Below are 22,422 nucleotides of genomic sequence, written 5' to 3'. Positions count from 1 at the left end.
ATGAAGGGCACAATTCCTCCCAAAGACACAAATGACGGGGCACAATTCCTCCCAAAGACACCAATGAAGAGCACAATTCTTTCCAAAGACACCAATGAAGGACACAATTCTTTCCAAAGACACCAATGTAGGAGCACAGTTCCTCCCAAAGACACCAAAGATAGGGCACAATTCCTCCCAAAGACGCCAATAGAGGGGCACAATTCCTCCCAAAGACACCAATGATGGGGCACAATTCCTCCCAAAGACCCCAATGGTGGGGCACAATTAATTCCTCCCAAAGACACCAATGAAGGGGTACTATTCCTCACAAAGACACCAATGATGGGGTACAATTCCTCCCAAAGACACCAATGAAGGGGCACAATTCCTCCCAAAGACACCAATGAAGGGGCACAATTCCTCCCAAAGACACCAATGATGGGGTACAATTCTAACCAAAGACACCAATGAAGGGGCACAATTCCTCCTAAAGACACCAATGATGGGGTACAATTCCTCCCAAAGACACCAATGAAGGGGCACAATTCCTCCTAAAGACACCAATGATGGGGTACAATTCCTCCCAAAGACACCAATGAAGGGGCACAATTCCTCCTAAAGACACCAATGATGGGGTACAATTCCTCCCAAAGACACCAATGAAGGGGCACAATTCCTCCCAAAGACACCAATGAAGGGGCACAATTCCTCCCAAAGACACCAATGATGGGGTACAATTCTAACCAAAGACACCAATGAAGGGGCACAATTCCTCCTAAAGACACCAATGATGGGGTACAATTCTAACCAAAGACACCAATGAAGGGGCACAATTCCTCCTAAAGACACCAATGATGGGGTACAATTCTAACCAAAGACACCAATGAAGGGGCACAATTCCTCCTAAAGACACCAATGATGGGGTACAATTCTAACCAAAGACACCAATGAAGGGGCACAATTCCTCCCAAAGACACCAATGAAGGGGCACAATTCCTCCCAAAGACACCAATGATGGGGTACAATTCTAACCAAAGACACCAATGAAGGGGCACAATTCCTCCTAAAGACACCAATGATGGGGTACAATTCTAACCAAAGACACAAATGAAGGGGCACAATTCCTCCTAAAGACACCAATGATGGGGTACAATTCCTCCCAAAGACACCAATGAAGGGGCACAATTCCTCCTAAAGACACCAATGATGGGGTACAATTCCTCCCAAAGACACCAATGAAGGGGCACAACTCCTCCCAAAGACACCAATGAAGGGGCACAATTCCTCCCAAAGACACCAATGATGGGGTACAATTCTAACCAAAGACACCAATGAAGGGGCACAATTCCTCCTAAAGACACCAATGATGGGGTACAATTCTAACCAAAGACACCAATGAAGGGGCACAATTCCTCCTAAAGACACCAATGATGGGGTACAATTCTAACCAAAGACACCAATGAAGGGGCACAATTCCTCCTAAAGACACCAATGATGGGGTACAATTCTAACCAAAGACACCAATGAAGGGGCACAATTCCTCCCAAAGACACCAATGAAGGGGCACAATTCCTCCCAAAGACACCAATGATGGGGTACAATTCTAACCAAAGACACCAATGAAGGGGCACAATTCCTCCTAAAGACACCAATGATGGGGTACAATTCTAACCAAAGACACCAATGAAGGGGCACAATTCCTCCCAAAGACACCAATGAAGGGGCACAATTCCTCCCAAAGACACCAATGATGGGGTACAATTCTAACCAAAGACACCAATGAAGGGGCACAATTCCTCCTAAAGACACCAATGATGGGGTACAATTCTAACCAAAGACACCAATGAAGGGGCACAATTCCTCCCAAAGACACCAATGAAGGGGCACAATTCCTCCCAAAAACACCAATGAAGGACACAATTCTTTTTACTGACATCGATGGAGCATTGATTTTTGGATCTTTCCTACTCTCAATAGTCTTTCCCCCCCTAAAGCCTGAAGGACATGGAACTGGCCCTTTGTTTAGAAAGTTTGGAGACCCCTCCTTTACTTAATAAAGAGCAGTAGTGCTTGGTCTTGACTACAGGAATCTTCTCCAAAAATCTTACTCTAGATTATTGGACATATGTGGATGAAATCCACAACGCACACCAAGCTCCAAGCCAGAACAAACACGTCTTTATCACAATAGATAATATTTGATGTTTCCCATTGCTCGGTTCAGCTTTCTGTATTATTTCTCAGCTGTCAGAAGACTGCAGCACTGCTGTGGCCACACCAGAGGGCGCTAAGGCGTTCTGTCAAGTGACGAGTGGTTGTGTCGGCGCGGTGTATTCTGGGAGATGATGTGTGCTGATGCTGCAGTGCCGAGGCTGTGACAGGGAGAAGACTACGTTTCCCATCAAGCCTCGCTCCTTGGTTGCAGCGCAAGGATGGGGTACCGGTGGCTGGGAACGGTCTAATACACCGGAGGATGGCAGCCTGTGACAGGGAGATATTGTACCATAAGGACAGCTCCCAGGTGACAAATAGCGGATGGTACATGTGATGTACAGGGCTATGGTGTGTCTGGGTGAGAATGGGCATTCATGTGGCGTGTATGCATTCTTTTTTTCTGCATTTATGTATATAATGACTATCCGTTCTGATGAGACCCTGAGAATTGTGCTGGGGTTTGTGTACTCAGGTGCCTGATACCCATCAGATGGCCATAGACAGTGTATATAGGTTGGTGTAGCTGGGATTGTGTGTGGGATGGATGACATGTTGATGGAGGAGTCACATTATTGAGGACCACTGATTGGAAAGAATGGATCATACATCAGGAGACATCTAGCTGGCGTAGAGTCTTCCTGGCTGATCGCTAGGAAAACATTGTACAAATTGGCATCTGCTTCATAGAGAAAAATGGATTTCCGTCTGCCTAGCAACAAGAGTGTGGAGGCTGAGAGTAAAGTAATTCATTGCTCCTGAAGTCCATCATCATTGGTCCTAAAGTCCTTTCCGTGAGAGGCTCCGCACCGGGCAACTTGTCCCTTGTATCACAATCGGCAATAATTCCATCGCTGCTTCCCTGGTCGGGAAGATTTTCATTACTTTCCCTGTAAAATGCTGCAGATTTTGCCTAAAGCCCTAGTGCACACGGTCAGAAAATCGGACGACAGTTTTTCGAAAACGATCGTACAATAATCTGATCGTACCATTTTCTTGTGATATTTTCTGAAGGGACAAACACAAAGGTTTTTCTCGTACGATACCTGATCGTACAGTTTTCATCCAAAAATTCAATACATTTGTATTCTGTCATACGAGAATATTCGTACTTTAGTAACCTCTTCTTTTTATGGAGACTGCCATGCAAAAAAATAATAGACTATCATTTGTCCGATAATATCATGTGTACGAGGCTTAAGGGTATGAATTAATGACTTATCAATGTATTATCAAATCTTCATCAGATCCATACTTCACCTCTCGTTTTTTTGGGGATCAACTCGCATAGCATGCTAATATTACCTTGCAGAATGTAGCAGTTCAGGTTATATAGATGACGTTTGTTTTTTTTAAATTATTTTTTTATATCGTTTTATATAGATTACATTTTTAACCACTTGACCCCCAGAAGGGTTTATCCCCTCTATGCCTAGACCGCACTGTGCTACTTTAACCACTTGACCTCTGAAAGATTTTACTCCCTTCATGACTAGAGCATTTTTTGCTATTGAGTATACTTTAAAGCGGGAGTCCCACAAATTTTTTTTTTTTTTTTTTAAAGTCAGTAGATACAAATACTGCAGCTGCTGACTTTTAAAATAAGGACACTCACCCGTCCCAGGGTCCAGCGATGTCGGCACCTGAGGCCAAACCGTCCCTCGGTCCTCAGATGTTGCCGCCGCCATCTTCGCTAAGGGAATCAGGAAATTAAGCCTTGCGGAATCACTTACCTGTTCCCTACTGCGCATGCGCGAGTCACGCAGCGCAATCCAAATGGTCCCTGTTGTCTCTGGGACCCGTGTGTGTCCCAGCAGACAGCGCAGCGGGACAGGAAGAGGCATAGACTCCCATGGGAGTCTATGCCTTGAAGTGGGTGCAAATACCTGTTTTAGACCCTCCCCCCTGAAATGTGCCAAATGTGACACCGGAGTAGGGGGGGGGTTCCGAAAAGCGGAGGTTCCATTTTTGTGTGAAGCTCTGCTTTAAATGGTAATTGCGCGGTCATGCATTGCTGTACTCAAACCAAATTTATATCATTTTTTCCCCCTACAGAGCTTTCTGTATTTGATCACCCCTGGGTTTTTTATTATATAAACAGAAAACGACTGTACCTTTTTAAAAAATATATATTTTTTACTTTCTGCTCTAAAACATATCCAATAACAAATTTTCCAATAACAGATTTTAAAATCGAATTTCTTCATGAATTTTGGACAAAATGTATTTTGCTAAATATTTTTGTTTAAAAAAAAAACTATCCCAATAGGCGTATATTACCGTATTTATCGATGTATAACACGCACCCCAAGTTTAGGAGAGAATTTAAAAGAAAAAAGCCTTTAGGAGGGAAGTTTAAGGAAAAAAAAACTTACGGTACATTTAAATGCCCATCAATACAACCTTGTCAGTGCAATTGCAGCCTTGTGAGTCATTTTAAAATTATTTGATTTAAAAATGGCGCCGCCCAGATACAGAGCGGATGTCCTGTGTATCTTGGCGGCGCTCGGTAGTTCTCCGGCCGCTCTCGGGGGCCTTTGGGTATTTTCGTCCACAATCGGCTATTTTCGGCCGCAATTGGCTTTTTTCGGGCATTCTCGGCTATTTTCGGCCACACTCGGAAAGCCGAAAGCCGCTGAGAACAGCCGAGAATAGCCAAAGATAGCCAAGAATGGCTGAAGATAGCCGAAAATACCCAGAAGCTGCAGAGAGCGGCAAAAGGGTATAGAAACAGCGGGGGATCGGCGTATAACACGCACCCCCGATTTCCCCCTGATTTTAGGGGGGAAAAAGTGCGTGTTATACGCAGATAAATATGGTAATTGGTTTGCATGAGAGTTACAAACTATGGTATATATACTGTATACTGGCATTTTTATTTTTTTATACTAGTAGTGGCAGTGGTCAGCGACTTATAGCAGGACTGTGATAGTATGGCAGGCAGTCTGACACTTTGTAGGAACTGACATCACCAGTGACATTAATATAGTGATCAGTGCTAATAACACTGAGACTGGACTAATTACATTGGCTGGGAAGGGGTAACATCTGGGCAATTAAAGGGTTTACTGTGAGGTGCTTTTACGAAGGGATGTGCCAGTTTTTATTCCCTGCTTGGCAGTAAAACAAAATGGCACATCGCCGCTGGCACATCGCCACTAGAAAGCTCTGTGTTGTTTACCTACCTAGAGCTCTCTCCTGTCACTTGCTTCGCTGATCGGCATGCACTGGAGCCATTGACAGTACAGCCGGGTGGGCAGGCATGCGCACGCACCCTACCTAGAAATGCAAAATCATATATATATATATATATATATATATATATATATATATATATATATATATATATGGGATTCTACGCAGCCAGCCCACACTTTAGCAGTAAAACTACAGTGCACAGTCAGCAACTGGTTAACTGGCAATCAATGCCGGGACAAGGTCATCCAGGACCCAGGACAAAGATGTAAACCTGGGCTTCCCCGCCGTGAAACGCCTACAAACGATGGGATCGGTTGATTGTCAACACAGAGCTCTAGGCTGTGATTGGACACAGCCGATCAGCAGCTCCCAGCCATGAATAATTATCTGGGATCTGCTGACAGACTCTCGCTGTGTACAATCACAGGGGAGTAGGTGGGAGGAGCGTGCACCGAAACAGGCAGTGATGTGTGGGTACGTCCCGATGCCTGTAGCTGCAAGTGATTAATTAGCAATGGTATTGGTCATATGCAGCAGGAAGAGGGTTAATGTTCTGTCACTGATGCATTAGTGACCACTGGTAGTTAATTAACCCCTTTGTGCTGCATTAGTGGCACCAGTGTCAGTGTTAATTAACCCACTGGTTCCACTAATGCAGCACAAAGGGGTAATTAACTGCCTCTGGCCGCTAATGCATCAGTGACAGACCATTAACCCCCTTTTTGTTGCATATTACTAATACCATTGCTAATTAAGCAAACTCCCCTCGATAGCCCCCAACCCACCCTCCATTCAGAGTTAATTATGCCATCTAAAGATGGCAATCTGCTTGCTTGTGTGATATTGCCCTGCTTGGTTCCTCCTCTTTGATCACTCCCATGTCATAGCTTTAGCGGGCGGCAGCACTCCATGTTCATTTCCTATCCCACCTCCTGGCCGGCCTCTCAGTGACGTCACTCCGGCCGGGACTAGGAAGCGCCTGTCGGGCGGAGATTACTCCGCCTGATAGGGAAGTGCGGGGCGGGGCTGGTCTCGGGCTTGTGTCGGGTGCATTATCTATGTAGCGTGGCCGGTACACCAGTACCTCTACTGCACCCCCCTTCATCCAGTAAATGGTCCTGCCCAGGGCATCCTCTCCTTCCGCCAACCCCCTTGTACGGGCCCCTTTTGGCAATTGCTTGGTCATGCAACACTGTACACAAATACAATTTATATGATTTTTTCACGCAAATAGAGTTTTCTTTTGGTGGTACTTGATCACCACTGAGTTTTTTATTTTGATTACACATTATATTACCAAAAGTATTGGGACACTTGCCTTTACACACACATGAACTTTGATGGCATCCCAGTCTTAGTCCGTAGGGTTCACTATTGAGTTGGCCCACCCTTTGCAGCTATAACAGCTTCAACTCTTCTGGGAAAGCTCTCCACAAGGTTTAGGAGTGCGTCTATAGGAATGTTTGACCATTGTTCCAGAAGCACATTTATGAGGTCAGGCACTGATGTTGACGAGAAGGCCTGACTCACAGTCTTTGCTGTAATTCATCCCAAGGTTCTTCTATCGGGTTGAGGTCAGGACTGTGCAGGCCAGTCAAGTTCCTCTAACCCAAACTCACTTATCCTTGTCGTTACAGACGTTTCTCTTTCGTTCATTGACGGACACAGCTCCTTTAATTCTTGACATTAGGGTTATCACGCCACCTTCAGGAGAGGACTAGGCAGAACATGTAAAACATGTAAAAACAGCAAGACTGCACAGCACTGCCCAGCTATAACCCCTCACCCTGCTTCCTGCAGCTCAGTTTTTTTTCTGCCTAGTGTAGGAGAAGGACCTGGCTCTCTGAGGGGACCTTTGGTCCTGGGAATCTTTTCTGTAATTTTAATCATGTGATCTACAATCAACAGCCGGGTTGGGTGACAGGCTGGATAATATAGATCATTGTTGTCTCCCCAGCCTGGCCATTGAGCGTGAGCAGACCCTAGCTACACTTGGGTCGGCCAAGACAGACCCCTTTCTGCTCATGGGGTGGCCGGAGAACTATATGCTCTGGGACACACATATGACCGGGCTACTGCTGTCCGTTTCACAGTGTGTCGTGGCCAACAGCCACACCGTACTGCTCAGATGATGGGTCTGTGGGGGAATGCGTCCAGCAATGCCGACAGGAGGGGTAAGTATGGCTCTCCCTGCCTCGGCAGGATGGAGCAGCTGGGCATTCCCTGGGGGGTCACCTAGGGGGTCTCTCACTCTCCCTTTCCTCTCTCCCTATCCCTCAGTCCCTCCTCCCCCTGCTGGGGTTGCTGTGTGATGGGGCATGAGGTGTGGTGTATGTGGCCGAGGGTCCTCCAGGGGGACTCCGGGCTTTAGTGGGGGGCTCCGCTGGTGGTTAGGGTCAATTGTTTTTCTTTACTGCCCTTTTTTCTTCTCTATGAGGTGCTTGGGCTATTTTGCTTGAGAAGAGGCCGCAGCTATTTTCCTGTAGTCTTATGTAGTGTATGTGCTGTCAGCCTTTTCTAGAATGTTTGCCGCCCATTTTCTTGGTGATTTTTTACTAGGATGGCTGGCGGCCATTTTCTTGTAGCCTCTGCGCGTTTTTACCTCTAGTGCTGGGTCTGTGTACCTCTGAACAGCGCAGTTTTCAGTCTGGGCACTTTGTGACTGAAACAGGGTAGAGTGGTCAGCAGCAGCACTCGGTCAGGGTGGTGAGTCCTGCGGAGGGGCCCCTCAGTCTGTGAGCAGCTAGGGGGGAGGGATTTGTGTACCTTGTCTTAAGTCCTTACGTTTTGGCAGGCGAGTGAGGGTCAGCATGGCTGGCGCTTCTTCCCCAGACATCCCTGCAATTGCAACCGGCTCACCTGCAAAAAATGTGGTGCCTATGGACGCTTTGTCGGCGGTCCTGGAGACCTTTGTTGCCAGGGTGGAAGCAGCGTGCGGGCACAAGTGGGGTAAAAACTGCCCCCTGCCCCCCACCTCCCCGTCTTCTGGGGAGAGCTCTGATTCAGAGTCAGGTCCCGCGGTGACCGGCGGCCCCTGTTCTGACGTGTCAGAGGATGCGGACCAGGACCGTTCGGACAGTAAGAATGACTCTATGTCCGCAGGAAAAAGTGCTAGTAGGAGCACTTATCACTGCAGTGCAGGATACCCTGAAGATACAGGATGCAGCAGAAACTTCTGCTGAGGTGGTGGTCCCTTTTTGTCCCGCAAACCAGCCTGCACGCCTAAGGTGTTTCCGTATTTGACTTATTTTGATAAGTTCATCTGCAAGGAATGGGGAAGCCCGCAACGGGCCTTTTCAGTCGCAAGAAGAATGGCTGTGCCTTACCCCTTTGAGGAGAGCCTCCTGAAAAATGGGCGTCTCCCCCGGTCACTGTCCCTCCGGTATCCAGGTTAAATAAAATAGCCATGATTCCGGTAGAAGGGACTCCTGCCTTCAAGGACCTTGCTGACAGGAGGGCCGAGGCAGTGGCCCGGTCCATGTTTGCGGTGGCGGGGTCAGCGTTACGACCTGTGCTTGCCACAGCCTTGGTGTCGCAGACGCTTAATGAATGGGCAAAGTTGTTGCACCGTGAATTGGAGAAGCAACGGTCTTCCCTGGTCTACGTAGAATTGGCAGATCAGTTAGTGCATGGCCTTAAGTATGTCTGTGATGCGGCCCTGGATATGGTCCTCCTGCTCTCTAGAGCATCAGTATCAGCAGTGGTGCTACAGTGCCTGATTTGGCTGAAATGCTGGTCTGCAGACCAGGCATCTAAAAAAGCACTGGCGGATTTGCCCTTCTAAGGTGAGAGGCTATTTGGAGCTTCGCTGGATGACATTATTAAAAATGTTACCGGTGGGAAGAGCACGTTGCTCCCACAGTCCAGGAAGGGTAAGGAGACACGCTGTAGGCAAGGGCCATCTTTTTCCGCTCAGAAGCGGCTTTTTCATCCGCCCGGGTCGGCAGGTAAGTGTTCCCAGTCCGACAAGGCGCCTGCTGAAGGACAGAAGCGTCCCTGGTTTCGCAAGCCAAACAAGTCTGCGAGCAAAAAATGTTACCGCATGAAGGTTTGCCCCCGCCCAACTCTCGGGTGAGGGGTCGTCTTGGGAGTTTTCAGCTTGGTGGACCTCCCTACTGTCCGACCAATGGGTTTGTGAACTGGTTTCATCAGGATACAAGATAGTTTCTTTCTTTTCCACCAAACAGATTTTTTCCCTCCAACCTACCTCTACTTCCAGCTCGTTGGGAAGCCCTGTTTGGGGCAGTACGGGACCTGTACCAACGCTGGAAAGGTTTCAGGGATTCTACTCCAATCTGTTTGTAGTCCCCAAAAAGTAGCGGGTACTTTCAATCCTGGACTAGAAGGCCCTCAACAGCTTTATGAAAGTGCAAAAGTTCAGGATGGAATCAGTTGGCTCCGTGGTTGCTGGACTTCATCAGGGGGACTTCCTGGCGTCCCTGGATATCTAAGACGCGTATTTGTACATGTGCCCATATGCCTCAGGCATCAGAGGTTTCTGCAATTTGCAGTCGGGGAAGAGCACTACCAGTTTGTGGCTCTCCCTTTTGGCCTGGTGTCAGCACCACGAGTGTTAGCTCCAATTCTGGCGCTGTTAAAGCAACGTGGGATCGCAATCGCAGGTTACCTAGACAACCTCCTTCTGAGGGCAGCTTCCGCCTCAGAATTAAGGGAGGATGTAGCGATCACCATGCAGACTCTCTGGGAGTTCGGTTGCTGAACCTAAAGAAGTCGGTCTTAATGCCGACTCAACGCCTGGAGTACCTGGGCTTACTGTTGGACTCCTCAGAAGCGAGAGTTTTTCTCCCTTCAGACGAGCTGCAGACTCTTCAAGCTGCGGTGAGGTTATTGGTGAACCGCAGGTGGTCGTCGCTGCGCTTCTGCATGCGAGTTCTGGGCCTCATGAAGCGGTACCGTACACTCAATTTCACACTCGAGTCCTGCAAAAGGAGATTTTGTCAAAATGGAACAAATCCCCATTATCCCTGGATTGTCAAATTCGGGTGAGCCAGTTAGTCAAGGATTCCCTTTGGTCCAGGGGAGCGTTCCTTCCTCTCCATTGGACCGTGATCACAAGGAACGCCAGCCTGACCGGTTGAGGAAGTTTTGGGCATACTGTCAGCCCAGGGCCTTTGGTCGCGGGAAGAATCCCAACTGCTGATCAATGTGCTCAAGCTTCAGGTGTTCAGACGGTGCCTCTCCACACGGTGCAGGAGGCTACAGGGGCATCCGGTCAGGATCCAGCCAGACAACATCACGGGGGTGGCATATGTCAACCATCAAGGAGGAACAAGGAACTCGGCTGCACCATGGGAGGTTGCTCACATCCTCCAGTGGGCAGAGCGTCATGTGCCGGCCCTGTCGGCCATATACATTCTGGGCGTAGAAAACTGGTAGGCGGACTACCTAAGTCGTTAATTGCTGGACCCAGGGGAATGGTTGTTGCACCTGGATGTATTCCGGCTCCTTTGCCTAAGGTGGGGCATACCAAATTTGGACCTCCTGGCCTCTCGGCTCAACCAGAAGGTGCAGAGGTTTGTGTCCAGGACAAGAGATCCCTGGGTGGATGCATCAGACGCATTGATGGCTCCATGGGGTCATTATCGGCTGATTTATGCCTTTCTCCCCCTCAAACTTCTACCACGTCTACCACGCAGAGTGGTGGCCGAGGGGATTCCGCTGATTCTGATTGCCCCAGATTGGCCTCAGCATCCTTGGTTACACCGACTTAGTATAACTGGTGGCGGATGTTCCTTGGCAGCTGCCGATGCGAGAGGACCTTCTATCTCAAGGTCGGATACTTCATCCTGCTTTATCGTCGCTGGTTTTAACGGCATGGCTGTTGAAACCAGGTACTAAGGGACAGAGGTCTGTCAGACTTGGTAATTTCCACTATGCTGAGGCCACAGAAGTCGCCTTCTTGAAAGATTTACCATCGTACGTGGAAGGCTTACATCTCTATGTGTGAGGAGATGGGGTGACGTCCGTGCACATATTCAGTGTCCAGGATCCTGCTGTTTTTACAGCGAGGAGTGGATCAGAAAATTGCCTTAAGCACCATCAAGGTGCAAATATCAGCCTTGGCTGTCTTTTTCCATCGTCACTTGGTGACTCACTCATTAGTGGGTACTTTTGTACAAGGGGTTCGGCACGTAGTCCCTCCGGTTTGACCACCACTACCTCCATGGGATCTGAATCTGGTACTATCATCACTCCAGAAACCGCCATTTGAAAACATTATGGAGATTCCCTTGTTAACTCTTTCTCAGAAAGTAGGGTTTCTGAGTTGGCGGCCTTGTCATGCAAGTCTCCCTACCTGGTCATCCATAAGGATAAGGCGGTGCTACGTAGGCAGCCCTCTTTCCTTCCAAAGGTGGTTTCGGCATTACATCTCAATGAGGACATCGTGTTACCATCCCTATGTCCTAAGCCGACACACCCGAAAGAAGTTGCCTTACATTCCCTGGACACGGTCCGGGCTCTACGGGTGTATCTGTCTGCTACGGCTCCCTTCCGGAAGTCAGACTCTCTGTTTGTCTAGGTGGCTGGTCTGAAAAAGGGTCTGGCGGTTTCGTCGTCCACCATTTCTCGGGGGATCAGACAGATTGTGGTTCAGGCCTATGCCTTAAAGGGGTGGGTGCCCCCTTTTCCTGTCACGGCTCATTCCACCAGGGCAATCGGAACCTCCTGGTCTTTCCGACATCAAACATCTGTCTCCCAGATGTGTAAGGCGGCGACTTGGTCGTCCGTTCACACTTTCATTAAATTCTACAAAGTTGATGTAAGTGCAGCTTCAGATGCTTGCCTTGGCCGCCATGTTTTACAGGCTGCTGTGTAAGGTTGCAATTTACACTTTCTTTAAGTTACAAGTTTGTTGTAAACGCATCTTTGATGCATAAGTTGGCCGCTGGTTTTGATGGCGGCGGTTTTAAGATGGCAACTCCTCTGTTGAGGTGTTCCTTTTGTTGTGGGTGAAGTTGTGTTTTGCTGTTTCCACACCCTCGTTCTTTGACACTGCTTGGGGACGTCCCTAAGGTCAAGAATTAAAGGAGCTGCGTCCGTCAATGAATGAAAGAAAAAATGTGATTTTTATACTCACCGTAAAATCATTTTCTCTGAAGTTCATTGACGGACACAGCACCCACCCCTCCTATTTATGTTTGTGCTGCTTTTTGACAAACTGAGCTGCAGGAAGCAGGGTGAGGGGTTATAGCCAGAGGTGCAGTCTTGCTGTTTTTACACGTTTTACATGTTCTGCCTAGTCCTCTCCTGAAGGTGGTGTGATAACCCTAAGGTCAAGAACTAAAGGAGCCGTGTCCATCAATGAACTTCAGAGAAAAGTATTTTACGGTGAGTACAAAAATCACATTTCTTTTCTTACATCAGGGGACACAGAGCCATAGTAATAACTATGTGGGTTATATCGGCGTATCAGGTGCTGGACACTGGCACGCCCTTTAAGGCGTGAACTTCCCCCATATAACCCCTCCCATTACTGGGAGTCCTCCGTTTTTTCCCCAGTGTCTAAGGTGTTGGGCACTTGTAACGATGTGTGTACTGAGCTCCACCGGCAGTAATCCTTTGATGAGAGCCAGTCACCCTGACTGGATTCGTTCTGATGTCTCCATAATGGACTAAATGAACGATACCCAGGCCTCGTCATCCTAAGACACAAGGTTTTGCTTTCGAATGCTTTTAAAGCTGGGCCCTGGGATCCAGTACTTTTTGGTAGTAAGGCCAATAAAAGTGTACTGGCAGGGTCTTCTCGCAGGTCCAGGATTGTGGGAATAACTGAGTGTATCCTTGTTCCTGAAGGTTTCCTTTCAAGGTCTTGGAGCCCACCGTGAAGGGCAAAGATTGGGTTTTTTATCTCTGATAAACCCTTCTGCGAGAAAGGTAGGGGAGATTTTCTCAGGAATCTCTCCTTCCATGTATTGTGTTGTCATGCCATGTCTATGTGTCACCACTGGAGGCTGTATTGAGCACTCACCATTCTGACGCTGGAAACAGCAGAAGCTTTCACTCTGCTCTCCGTTCAAGCCAGCTCAGACCCTCAGGTATGAAGGGGGGTCTGATCACTTCCTGGGCCCCCAGATTGGCGGTTTTTGATCCTTTTAATGCCAGCCAGCTGCCTCTGGCAGGTCGGGGACACTCGTCAGGTGGAGGATTTACCCCCCCGCCGCCGCCTGCCACAATGTCGGAGCTCATACACTTCCCTGTTCAAAAAGAAAGGGGGGAGTGTTTTCACATGGGGGCGTGGCTAAACTGCGTCAGATGCCGGCCACGCGTGGAGGAAGTAATTTAAGCTATACAGGAAAAGCTGCAGTCTGGCGGTGGAGGGACAGAGCAGAGTGGTTGCTGGTCAGGTTTGGTGACACAGGCATCTCCCTTTTGTTGACAAAATTGTACTGTATAGCTAGGACTAATAGCAGCTTTTGTACTGTACTATAGCCTAGCAAGTGAAACATTCTTTTGCTGGTACTGCCTCTGCTTTGTACTGTAAGCTGTGAGTGACAAAGGGACCAGGAACTCCTCTAAGGGTTCTAAGGGGTTAATAGAATACAACAAACTAAAAACCCTTCCAGAAGAATGTCTTCCTCACCTGAGAGGTAAAAAAGAAATACAACCAGTCAGATGAGCTGTCTAGGGTAGAACACTTCTGTCCCTGTGTATTTCATACAAACAGGTTTTTTTCTTCTATCATTTAAAAGATTAATGCTATGATGTCTCTCCATAGTAGGACTAAACATAGCAGATCCCCATCTAGTCCTCTGGGCCCTTTTGTTGAGGTGCAGGAGGCTGGGGATCAGGTAGATCTTTCCAAATATTGGAAGATACTTATTTTTCCTCTTCTGAGGATCCTAACAGGGAGGGAGTAGCCGCACAGGTCAGGTGTTTGTCTACTCCCTTACTTAACCTCTTTGTTGTGTTTGACACACTGTGTCTCACAGATGCTATGAAGGACTTGATGGTTTAAGCCCTATGGCTTATATTTGGACTAGTGCATTTTTGCAGAGGTCCGAAGCAACAGGTGAAAACCCTTAGCCAATCTGTGTCCCTTTCTGGGGTATGACTATTTAGAATGGATAAGTACATCCAAAAGGGATAAAGCTCTCTTTACCAGTAAAAGGAGGATCAGACAGTTCTCCTTTAATCATGCAGCCTCTCCTATGCCTTAGTTCCCAGGGGCAGCACCAGGATCTTGGGGGCAGAAAGCCCATAAAGCAGAATGCTAAGGCCTTCTCATAAGGCAGCACCCCCACTCGTTCAGGTGAGGGGAAAGGTCCTGCAATTCTCAAAGTCTGGCAGGAACAATGTTAAGAGCAGAGGGATTTCTGTGATTTTCTTCTCTAGGTTACATCTAGAGTTTCAAAAGCCGGATGGCTCAGTTGGCTTTTGATCTGAGGGTTGGGGTCCTGTTTGGGTGCTGCCTGTGGGGTCCTTGGGGCTGCTGATGCGGCAGTCTTTATGCAAGAGTGTCGGTCTCCTCAAAGAACGCTCCTAAGGTTCCAGAAAAAAAAAAGGAAAGAAGAGAAGTCTCTCTTTCTGGCCTCTGGATCAGCTGTTATCCCAGTCGGTGATATCAGAGATTCCCTTAGTGGAACAGTTTTTTTTTGGCGCAAACCTTTTAAGGTCCCGGAGCCAAACAGAGAGGTAAGACCCATTCTAGATCTCGGAGATCTGAATCGGCACTTAAACATCCGATCCTTTCATAATTCGATTGGCTGTGTCCATCCTGCAAGGAGGGGAGTTGCATATCTCCATGTGCCAGAGTTTCCCGCTTACCATAAATTTCTGCGGTTTGGAATATAAAATTATTTTTTCAATCGTGGTACTGCAATTCGGTTTAGCCACAGCACTACGAGTGTTCTGAAAGGTTCTGGCACCTCCTTTAGCCAGGTTAAGGGCTCAAGGCATTCAGTCTCAGGTCTAAAAACAGAGTCTGATCTCAGCTGTAGAGATCCAAAATCTCTAGGTTGGATTCTCAGCCTAGGAAGATTCTCCTTAAAACCATCAAGGAGGTTACTTGGGGGCTGGTTATAGATACCATACAGAAGAGGGTATTCTTACCCCAGACGTGAATCAGTTCCATTGTAGGACTAATTCAACTTATCTGGATAAAGGAAAATTCCTTCATTCGGGTGCAGGAGATTTTTTAGGGGAAATGGTGGCCTCCTTCAGGGCCGTCCCTTACACGCAGTTTTATTCAAAGACTGCTTCAAGACACCTTCCTGTCGGTCTGGAATAAAGAGGATTAAGGCCTTGTTTGTTTCCAATACGCTTGGCTCCCGACATAGGTCAGAGCCTGAATTGGTGGTTGTTATCCAGCAGGAGGGAAAATCTTTATCCTGCAAGGTGTTAACAACAGATGGCAGCCTTCTAGGCTGGGGAGCAACCCTGGAAGAAAATTCTGTCCAGGGGAGATGGTCCAGGTTAAAGGACCTTGCCTGTCAACTTTGTTGGAAGTTTCAGGCAGTACATCTGGCCATAGAATCTTGGCGGTCAGATTACGGGACTGTCCTGACAGGATTCAGTCTGACAGAGCCACGGCGGTGGCTTACATCGATCACCAGGGGAGACACGAGAAGTCGTGCAGCCCAAAAAAGAGGTGAATAATGTTCTAGCTTTGGCAGAACACAACACTCCTTTCCTATCGCCAATTTTAATATTTTAGGCGTACTACTTGAGACGCCAACAATTATTTCCGGGAGAAAGATCTCTTCACCCCGACATCTTCCTAGCAATATGTCAGATGGGGCACTCCGGACATGGACCTATTCGCGTCCAGATTCATTAATAAGGTCGACAACTTTATGTCAAACAAAGGGGTCCACTAGCAGGCGGAACAGACACATTAGTCTTCCAAGGGGATCAGTTTTCACTGATCTATGCATTTCCACCAGCTCTGCTGCTTCCGTGCCTTCTCAGCAGGATTAAGCAGGAACAGAAGGAGGTGATTGTGGTCGCCCCAGCCGGGTCCCAATAGATCGTAATGTATCAAGATTCAAGATCATAAAGAGGGCAGTAGAAGTCCTTTGGACTCTGCCATTATAGCCAGACCTTCTTGCACAAGGTCCGGTATCATCCTACTTTACGGACAAGGAGTTTAACAGGTTTGACTGTTGAATCCCACTCTATAAAAGATCGTGGGTGATCTCCTTCGGTAGTGTCTACTTTGACTAATGCCAGGAAGCCGGCTTCCAGAATCACTTACTATAGAATCTGAAAGGCATAGGTTTCTTGGTATGGTATGGATCCAGGGGTTGGCACCCCAGGAAGTATGTCAATAGGCAGGATTCCTGCATATGGGATCTGAAATTAAGCTGGCCTTGACTTTTATTAAGAGCCAGATCCCGGCCGTGTCAATGTCTTTTCCTATGGCTGCTTGTTTCCCACTCTTGGTGCGTAGCTTATTCAGGGGATAATACGGTTTATCCCCCTATCAAGGCACCTTTAAATCCTTAGGATTTTAAATTGGTCTTTTCGGCTTTGCTGAATCAGCCGTTTGAACCTTATGAGAAATTCTCTTGGTTGTTCGACAAAAAATAATCTTTTTTGCTTGTCACTTCTTCTGCTAGAAGAGTATCAGAACTAACGGCTCTGTCTTGTAAGAGCCATATTTCATCATGCATAAGGATGAGTTGGTTTGATGTCTTCATCCTGAATTCTTACCAAAAGTGGTAACAGGTTTTCATTTAAGCCAATATATTATTCTTCCTTCTTTCTCCCCAGAAGCCTTAATCTAAGGAAGAGAAAGCACTACAGTCTCGTGTAGTAAGAGTGATCAGAATCTATTTAAAGGAGACTGCTCAGGTTTTCAAAACACAGGTTTTGTTTGTACTGCCAGAGGGTCCAAGATATGGACAGGTAGCGTCAAGATCCACTATTTTCCAAATGGGTTTGTCAAGTGATTGATCAAACTTCAGCTTAAAGAAGAAAATTCTTCCTTCTCATATTAAGAGCACATTCATCCAGGGTGATTAGTGCCTCTTGGGTGGTGCATCATCAGGCCTCTATGGCTCAGATTTGTAAGACCGCAACTTGGTCTTTGGTGCAGACATTTATCCGATTTTATCAAATCGATATTAAAGATCATGAGGATATTGCCTTTGGGCACAGCATACACTGCAAGCTGCAGTATGAGTCCTCTGGCCTCCTGTTTCCTTGATTCTGTCTCCCCCCCCCCCTTCAGTTGCCATTGCTATGGGACATCCCACATAGTTATTACTATGGCTCTGTGTCCCCTGATGTAAGAAAAGAAAAATAGGATTTTTAAAACAGCTTACCTGTAAAATCCTTTTCTTTGATGTACATCAGGGGACACAGAGGTCCCTCCCTTCTTCTTCTTATACACTTTGATTGCTTGGCTACAAAACTGAGGACTCCCAGTAATGGAATGGGTTATATGGGGGAAGTTCATGCCTTAAAGGGCGTGCCAGTGTCCAGCACCTGATACGTCGATTTAACCCACATAGTTATTACTATGGCTCTGTGTCCCCTGATGTACATCAAAGAAAATAATTTTACAGGTAAGCTGTTTTAAAAATCCTATTTTTTTTCTGACAGTAAATACCTTATACAGCCCACTTCATGTTTTTTGTCTGGTAAAAAGCCTAGGCTTATGACATCATGCACAGCTCTCTCTCTCTCATGAGAGTTTGCCAGGAAGGGAGGGGGTGAGTCATAAAAGGGCCAAAGAGAGCTACAGAGCTGGAGGTGTGCCTCTGTGTGTAAATCCAGGAAGTGAACAGGCAGCAGCTTCAGCTGCCCACAGTTAAAATGGTTGCAGTCAGATGCCGTGGAGGGAGATTTCTGCAGCATATTTGACAAGTACAGAATCACAGTATATATAAAATAATATGCAAAGTGGTTGGAGGGAAGCTTCAGAATGGCAAAGATGTTTTTATTTTAAATTATGTGAGCAGACTGCAATTCCTCTTTTTTTTTATAAATTCTTTATTTTCAAAGAAACAGTGTTACAATTCCATAAGAAAACATCTCACAACCATGACATAACATTTATTATGAAACTTGCTAATCCTCTGGCTAACAAGATTTGCTATTAAAGATACTGCTATTCTGTATTGTCATTTAATTGTGTAATAGTTTAACAAAATTATCTTGTAGGCACACCAGTTCTCATTTTATATTTTCCTTAACCAAGTAGCATCCTGGTTAAGACCAGAGGATAGAAAGACAGCGGAGATAGTAGAAGAGATAGAGTGAGAAGGAAGGAAAGAAGATAGGGGAGAAAAAAAAAAAAAGAGAGCCCCAGGCACAATCACCTATTCGTTCCTCTATTCCATATTAACTAAGATCTATGGGATATGTTAGTGGTCCAATTCCTGCTGAGAGGCTAGAGAGACCTGTTCCTTATAAATAAAATAAGGAGTTTAGACTTTCCAATATTTCTCATCTTACTCTTTCAGCGTCATAGTGAGGTGTTCCATTTGTTGGATTTCTGTTATCCTGGTAAGCCAATGTGATCTAGTTGGGGGGTGGTACTTTTCCATAACGCTCGCCCGCGTAAGGAGATGTTTTAGAAGTGAATTTTTGTATTTTTTAATAGATAGCTGAGTATTGTGTAATAAGAAAACTGCTGGGTTTAGCCCGAGACACACCTGTAATAGTTTTAACAGATTTGGCAACCATTGTCCAAAACTCTTTTAGCCTTGGACAATCCTACAATATGTGTAACTCTTAAGGCCCGTACACACGATCTGACTTTTTGACAACAAACATGCACAATGCGAACAGACAAATTTTTCAACAACATAAGTCCGATGGAGCAAAATCCGATCGTATGTACAGAAAACCATCGGACTTTACAAACACGCATGCTCAGAACCATTGTAAAAGATCAGACAACAATACAGAAGTTGACCAAAGGTGGCGGTAAAGAGCATAAAAACCATGTGATTTGGTGAAAGTTGGCTGAAAAAGTCTGATCGTGTGTATACTTAAGTTCACGGCCACCGCCGGACTCAAGACATCACCAACAAACATTTGAAACCTGCAGGAACATGTACCCATGCAGTACTGAAGGTGTTTTATACCATCTAGCAAGTATTTTATACTCTCCTTCTTGATACCTACTCGCCAACGATGCCCTGTGAGAAAACATAGAAAGAAAAAATGGTCAATCTAGTCTTGTAGTGACATAGGTGGGATTGTCCTCTAGCCGCCAACATGACATCCAAAAAATAGTATGGGTACCCATAGACAGGTAACCCCTAAGAAAAGCGAGGATTACTGTGAGCAAACAGTAAGATTCTGTCCTTCTGAGCCTGAGAAAATATGACCCCCAGATCCCTTTCCCCACGATTGTAGGAATGCGAGTTCTTGTGGTGCTTCCAGCCTAATCAACGAAGCATAGAAATGTGACAACAAGTGTTTCAATGGTTCCCCCTTTAAGCATAGTTGTTCAAACAAGGAAGTTGCCCACACTATAGTAAGTGTCATTGGCAACGACCGGAGGAACGCACTGTGCCCGTTGAAGAAAGTCCAGGTCTAGTGAGAAGCTGCACTCCACCTCTCTGCTCATCATCAACTGATTGCTATTGAAAAATGTAAGAGCCTACTAGAGCTTTGTTGTAGCAAGGCATCAAAATAAGGATCTGAAAAGCTGGTGCACCCAGAATTGGAGTTAGAGGGCTCGGATACGGCGACATAGTGGTAGTTTTAAAGATCTTTTTCGTAATCCGTACCGTGGCACCCACAGTTGGGTGCATGTTAACCGTTCGTAGAATATCCACTTCTGTAAGCAATGGAAGACCTTCCAAGGGTAAAGCAATCATCACCTGCTCCATGTGGACCCGTGGCTTCTTATTTTGATGCACACACCAGTCGAAAACCCTTTGCAAATGCGAAGCTTCATGATATTTAACTGGGGCGGGAAACCCAATCCCTCCACTTTCCTTAGGGAGCAACAAGATAGCCCTGCAAACTCTCGCTGGCTTTCCGGCCCAGATAAATCTCAAGAATCTTGAATGAAGGTCTCTCAAGAAACCTGGAGGAATTTTAATAGGCAAGGTCTCTAGTAAATATGAAAGCCTTGGCATCACATTCATCTTTATGATATGGGTCCTACCGAACTATGTAAAAAACCTCCCTATGCCAGCGTTGAAAGTCAAATTTAAACTGTCGTGCCATCGGGGCAAAATTAAGTTCAATCATATTTGTTCCCAGGTATCGTATATGGGAGTCTGTCCATTTGAAATTAAATTGGGTAGCTATCTAGTGTTGAAAGGACGTATTCAGCTCCTTTCCCATCTCCTCCAATTTGCTATAGTTCACCTTAAAATTGGAAAGCGATCCCTATGTGCGTATTTCTGACAGAAGGGTTGGGATGGACGCGAGTGGGGAGGTTATGAAAAATGTCAGATGGTCCGCATAAGCGGTGAGTTTATGTTCCCCTCCTTTCGTTGAAATGTCCCTGATATCTAGATGGGTGCGGATAGTTCTTAAGAAAGGGTCTAACATGAGGATAAAAATTATGGGCGATAGTGGGCAACTCTGACGCGCCCCATTGGATATGGGGAAGGCATCTGACATTATGTCATTAATCTTGACCAGAGCAGACGGGGCGGAGTATAAACTTGTAAGCCATCTTTGCATCCCAGTCCCTAAACCTATATGTTGTAGCGTGACTTTCAAAAATGTCCAATCAACCCTGTCAAATGCTTTCTCCGTGTCAGCGGATACAAACATTAATGTCACATACACACGACCGGACTTTTTGACGGACTAGGTCCGACGCTCTTCCCGATGGACTTTCGGTGGAGGTCCGAAGGACGTTCCGAACTAGCTGACTTGTGTACACACAAACGGATAGACTAGGTCTGACGGACTTCCCGACGGACTTTCAAAATGAACGGACTTGCCCACACACGGACTAAAGTCCGTTAATTTTGAACGTGGCTCCTCTTACGACGGGACTAGAAAGGGAAGTCAATCTCGTAGCTTTCATCGGCGAGATTGACACCTTGCGAGCCCCGTCACCTGGTATGGATTTTAAGGGGAACCCCCTACGCCGAAAAAACGGTGTGGGGGTCCCCCCAAAGTCCATACCAGACCCTTATCAGAGCACGCAGCCCAGCTGGTCAGGAAAGAGGGTGGGAGGAGCGCCACCCCACCATAAAGCACCTCGTCCCCATGTTGATGAGGACAACAACCCTGGCCGTTGGTTGTCAGGGTCTGCAGGTGGAGCCCCCTTGCCCCCAGATCCCGGCCCCCCACCCTATGTGAATAAGTATGGGGTACATCGTACCCCTACCCATTCACCTGGGGGAAAAAGTGTCAATAAAAAAACACACTACACAGGTTTTTAAAGTAGTTTATTAGGCAGCTCCGAGGTGTTCTTCCGACTTCGGGGGTCTCTTCCGACTTCTCCGCTCTTTCCGGTTCTTCTCTCACTCTCTGGCCTCTTCTCCAGCTCTCCAGTTCTTCTGCCGGGCTCCTCCTCTATCTTCTGCTCTTTTGCTAGCGGTGGCCTGGCTTTCTCCTTCGTTGTCGCCGTCTTCTTCTTCCTTCTTCTGTTCTTCTCGACGCTCTCTCCCGCTGTAATGCTGTGGACACGGTGCGCAATGACTCATATAGGCATAAGGGGCGGAGTCAACGGGTGATGTCACAGGTGGCTCCGCCCCTTAAGATGTCACAGTTCCGGGGCATGCTGGGACTGTGACGTCATAAGGGGCAGGGTCATCGGGTGACATCGTCCGGTGACCCCGCCCCTTATGCCTATATAAGGAAGAAGGAGAAGACGGCGATGACGAAGGAGGAAGCCGGGCCACCGCTAGCAAAAGAGCAGCAATATTTTGAGCACCAAACCATCGACGATTTAGATTAAGTGTTTTATTATATTTGGAGTTTATTCTTTATAAAGCGCTGCACAACTATTATATTTACATTTCATTTACTATCTCAGTTCATAGCTTTCACCTTTCTCTGTGTGACTTCAATTAACTTCTGGTCAGGAAGCATGCATTCAATGTAAACAAGTGTCTCTGATGATCCTGTTCAGAACCACAT

At 46.8% G+C, this 22,422-nt stretch overlaps 1 protein-coding gene across 2 annotated transcripts in view; it reads left to right on the top strand.

Moving 5' to 3' along the window:
- The first annotated feature begins 2,330 nt into the window (after window positions 1-2,330).
- LOC143974325 (survival motor neuron protein 1-like) overlaps window positions 2,331-22,422 on the top strand; it is a 59,420-nt gene continuing 39,328 nt past the window's right edge. Inside the window, exon 1 of one of the 2 annotated variants that reach the window (XM_077475576.1) lies at window positions 2,331-2,503. In XM_077475576.1, coding sequence (XP_077331702.1) covers window positions 2,456-2,503 — 48 coding nt within the window. In that variant the 5' untranslated portion in view covers window positions 2,331-2,455. The remainder of the gene's footprint in view (window positions 2,504-22,422) is intronic. The other variant, XM_077475575.1, reaches the window with a different exon arrangement.

The sequence above is a fragment of the Lithobates pipiens genome, unplaced genomic scaffold (genome assembly GCF_037356315.1).
Source record: "Lithobates pipiens isolate NorthernLeopardFrog02 unplaced genomic scaffold, aLitPip1_a1.2 Scaffold_13, whole genome shotgun sequence".
NCBI classification, from domain to species: Eukaryota; Metazoa; Chordata; class Amphibia; order Anura; family Ranidae; genus Lithobates; species Lithobates pipiens.
This window is presented reverse-complemented; position numbering and strand designations above follow the sequence as displayed.